General features: G+C 57.1%; 1 protein-coding gene across 1 annotated transcript; it reads left to right on the top strand.

Moving 5' to 3' along the window:
• Positions 1 to 271: 271 nt before the first annotated feature.
• LOC102383001 (CREB-binding protein-like) lies at positions 272 to 2,955 on the top strand. Its single transcript, XM_006036760.1, has 2 exons — positions 272 to 713; positions 2,711 to 2,955. The coding sequence occupies exons 1-2, from the start codon at positions 272 to 274 to the stop codon at positions 2,953 to 2,955; spliced, it is 687 nt and encodes a 228-aa protein (XP_006036822.1).
• The last annotated feature ends 293 nt before the right edge of the window (positions 2,956 to 3,248 follow it).

Below are 3,248 nucleotides of genomic sequence, written 5' to 3' on the forward strand. Positions count from 1 at the left end.
CAGGAGCCTGGCCAGGGCCGGCACTGGAGACCTACCTGGAGGGCAGAGGAGGTGCCCAGCCTCCTGGCTATTTGGGGCCAGGAGGACACACTCTGGCAATTTATGGCAGGTCACTGTAACGAACACATCTATTAAGGCGATAGTTGCCCAGATGGCAGAGCGGGGTCACTGGAAGACATGGTAGCAGTGCCATACTAAGGCCAAGGCATTGCGGCGGCAATTTACTGCTGTCTGTGATGCCAACCAGCGGTCAGGAGCGGGATGCACCACCATGCCCCACTATGAGGAACTGGCTCTCATCCTGGGGCCCACAGCCACCGAGCTGCCATGCCCCCCCCAAGCCCCCCGCTACTCCTTTGCCACTGGGCAAAGGGCAGCAAGAGGAGCAGGCAGTGCAGGGACCCAGTCAGAGTCCCCAGAAGCAAGGCCATCCTCTAGATCTGCTGACCTACCATCGCCGAGTGTCAGGAGCAACAGCAGCGAGGGGCAGACACTGCCAGGCACAGCCAGTGCCACCACCACGCCTGAAGGGAGCCCTGAGCAAGAGGACCCCTTCCTCCGGCTGAACAGCAGTAGCAGTGGGGAGGGGCAGCCCAGGGTGTCAACTACATTGGTGGAGAGCACACCCTGGCAACCTTGCCACCGTCCCTCACTCCCCCCGGAGGCTGGGTCCAGCTCTGCAACTCAACCCAGCCACCTGTCGCCAAAACCAGGTAAGTCCTACACATGCCATGGGGAATTGGGAACTTATCCCCCAGCCCACTCCTCCTCAAGGCCTGCACGTGTCTCATGCATGTCCTTTCCACCTCCCTCCCTGCCTTCCTCCTCTCCTGACCACCCCCCCGCCCCTCAATCAGCCATGCTGAGACCTACTTCCCATCAGGGCCAAGACAATCCCCACACCTTGCCAGCACTCCCTGCTGGATGGAGCTGGCCCTGGTGATGAGGGAAGTGGGGAGGAGTATGACTCGCCCCACAAGTCCATGGGGCCTCAGCTCCACAGCACTGGGGCCGCTACCTGAGGACCTGGCTCTCTTAGAATGCACCCAGAGAGTGGTGGTGGATGGGTCATATTCGACCTGGAGAGAGGTGGGAAGTGGAGTCCCCCAGGGCTTGGTCCTCAGGCCAATACAGTTCAATTTCTTTATCAGCGACTTGGACGAGGGGGTAAAAAGCACCCTATTCAAATTCGCTGATGATGCCAAGATTTGGGGCAAGGTGGGCATGCTAGAAGGGAAGGACAAGATACAACTGGACCTGGACAGGTTGCAGGGGTGGGCAAATGTGATGGGATTCAATACTGAAAAGTGCAGGGTACTGCACTTGGGCAGGATGAACCAGCAGCATACCTATAGGCTGGAGAATTCCCTTGAAAGCACAGTGGCAGAAAGAGATCTTGGAATCATTATTGATTCCAAAATGAACATGGGCCGCAAATGTGAGGACGTGGTCAGCAAGGCTAACGGCACCTCTTCATGTATCCACAGATGCATCACGAGTAAAAGGTGATCCTCCCCCTCTATGCAACACTGGTCAGGCCACAGTTGGAGTACTGTGTCCGGTTCTGGGTGCCGCACTTCAGGAGGGATGTGGCCAGCATTGAGAGGGTCCAGAGGAGGTCCACTCGCATGATCAGGGGGCAGCAAGGCAGGCCCTACGAGGAGATTCATAGATTCATAGATGTAGGGTCGGAAGGGACCTAAGTAGATCATCAATGCCAACCCCCCGCCCTGGGCAGGAGAGAATACTGGGCTCATATGACCCCAGCTAGGTAATTGTCAAGCCTCCTCTTAAAGACCCCCAAGGTAGGAGCCAGCACCACTTCCCTTGGAAGTTGGTTCCAGATCCTAGCTGCCCTGACTGAAATAGTGTCTTCTAATGTTCAGCCTGAACCTACTCTCAAACAACGTATGACCGTTATTCCTTGTTACTCTGGGAGGTGCATGGGTGAACAGGGTCTCTCCCATTCCCCACTGGTCCCCCCCTGGTAAGTTTGTAGATGGCCACCAAGTCCCTTGTAAGCCTTCTCGTGTGAAGGCTGAACAGGTTCAGGTCCTGTAGCCTCTCCTCCTAGAGGCTTAGGGACTTGAACCTGTTCAGCCTTCACAAGAGAAGGCTGAGAGGGGATCGAATAACAAGGAATAACGGCCACAAGCTGATTGAGAGTAGGTTCGGGCTAGACATCAGGAGGCACTACTTCACAGTCAGGGTGGCCAGGATCTGGAACCAGTTTCCAAGGTAAGTGGTGCTGGCTTCTACCTTACAGGTCTTTAAAAGGAGGCTTTAACTACCTAGCTGGGGTCATTTGAGCTTAAACTTAGTAGGGGTCATAAGAGCCCTGTAGTCATTCCTGCCCAGGGCAAGGGGTTGGACTAGATGATCTGCTCAGGTCCCCTCCAACCCTACTTCTATGAATCTATGAATCTTGCCTGGTAGGGAGATGTTGGGCACCATAGCCTGAGCTGGCTGTGATGCTTGTCCCCAGGAGGATCCCTCCAGGTGCATCGTGGGAGGGGATGGCCAGATCACAGGATGGCCATGGCCCTTGTCAGGGGGATGGGTTCACATGGGTCTGGACATGGACACATGGGCATGGACTGCCTGCGTGGCCATGTGCCCAAGAGTGAGGCTAATCCTTGGGGTCCCTCGCGAGGCTGTTCCTGCCATGTTGCTGTATCTAAAGATGGCTATCCACTTGTTCTTTCTCTAGACAGCCCATCTGCCAAAGGAGAGGCCACTGCCCTGAATCCAGGAGCTGCCCACCAAGTCTCCCAGACACCACGGGCTATCCAGATGCGCCACCTGTGGTGGGAGCAGCGCACCCAGCGAGAGGGCTGGCAGGAGGAGGTGATCTGGGAGGAGTGGTTACACCAACAGCAGGCGCAGGACTTCCAGACCCAAGTCCTGCAGGAGCTCCATCAATTCCACCATGACCATGCTGTGGCCATTGGGTAGTTGCAAGCTGGGAGGGTGGCCCTGGAGCACCTGGTCGCCCTGATTGAGGGGGAGTGGCAGCTGGTCAGGGAGAGCCTGGAGGAGATGCAGCAACTCCGGGCCTCCACTGACATGGCCATAGCACATGAGCACAGGGTCAGTGACCAGATCATGGCTGCCATTCCTGCCCCAGCTGCTCCTGCTGCTGTTCCCCAGCCTACACCAGCCCCACCACAGCCATCTGGCCAACCTGTGCCCCTGGCACCAGAGGCAGGGCCCAGCTGGGGGCAGGTTGGCTGGATGGTGCCACAGTT

The sequence above is a fragment of the Alligator sinensis genome, unplaced genomic scaffold, assembly GCF_000455745.1.
Source record: "Alligator sinensis unplaced genomic scaffold, ASM45574v1 scaffold167_1, whole genome shotgun sequence".
Classification (NCBI taxonomy): Eukaryota; Metazoa; Chordata; order Crocodylia; family Alligatoridae; genus Alligator; species Alligator sinensis.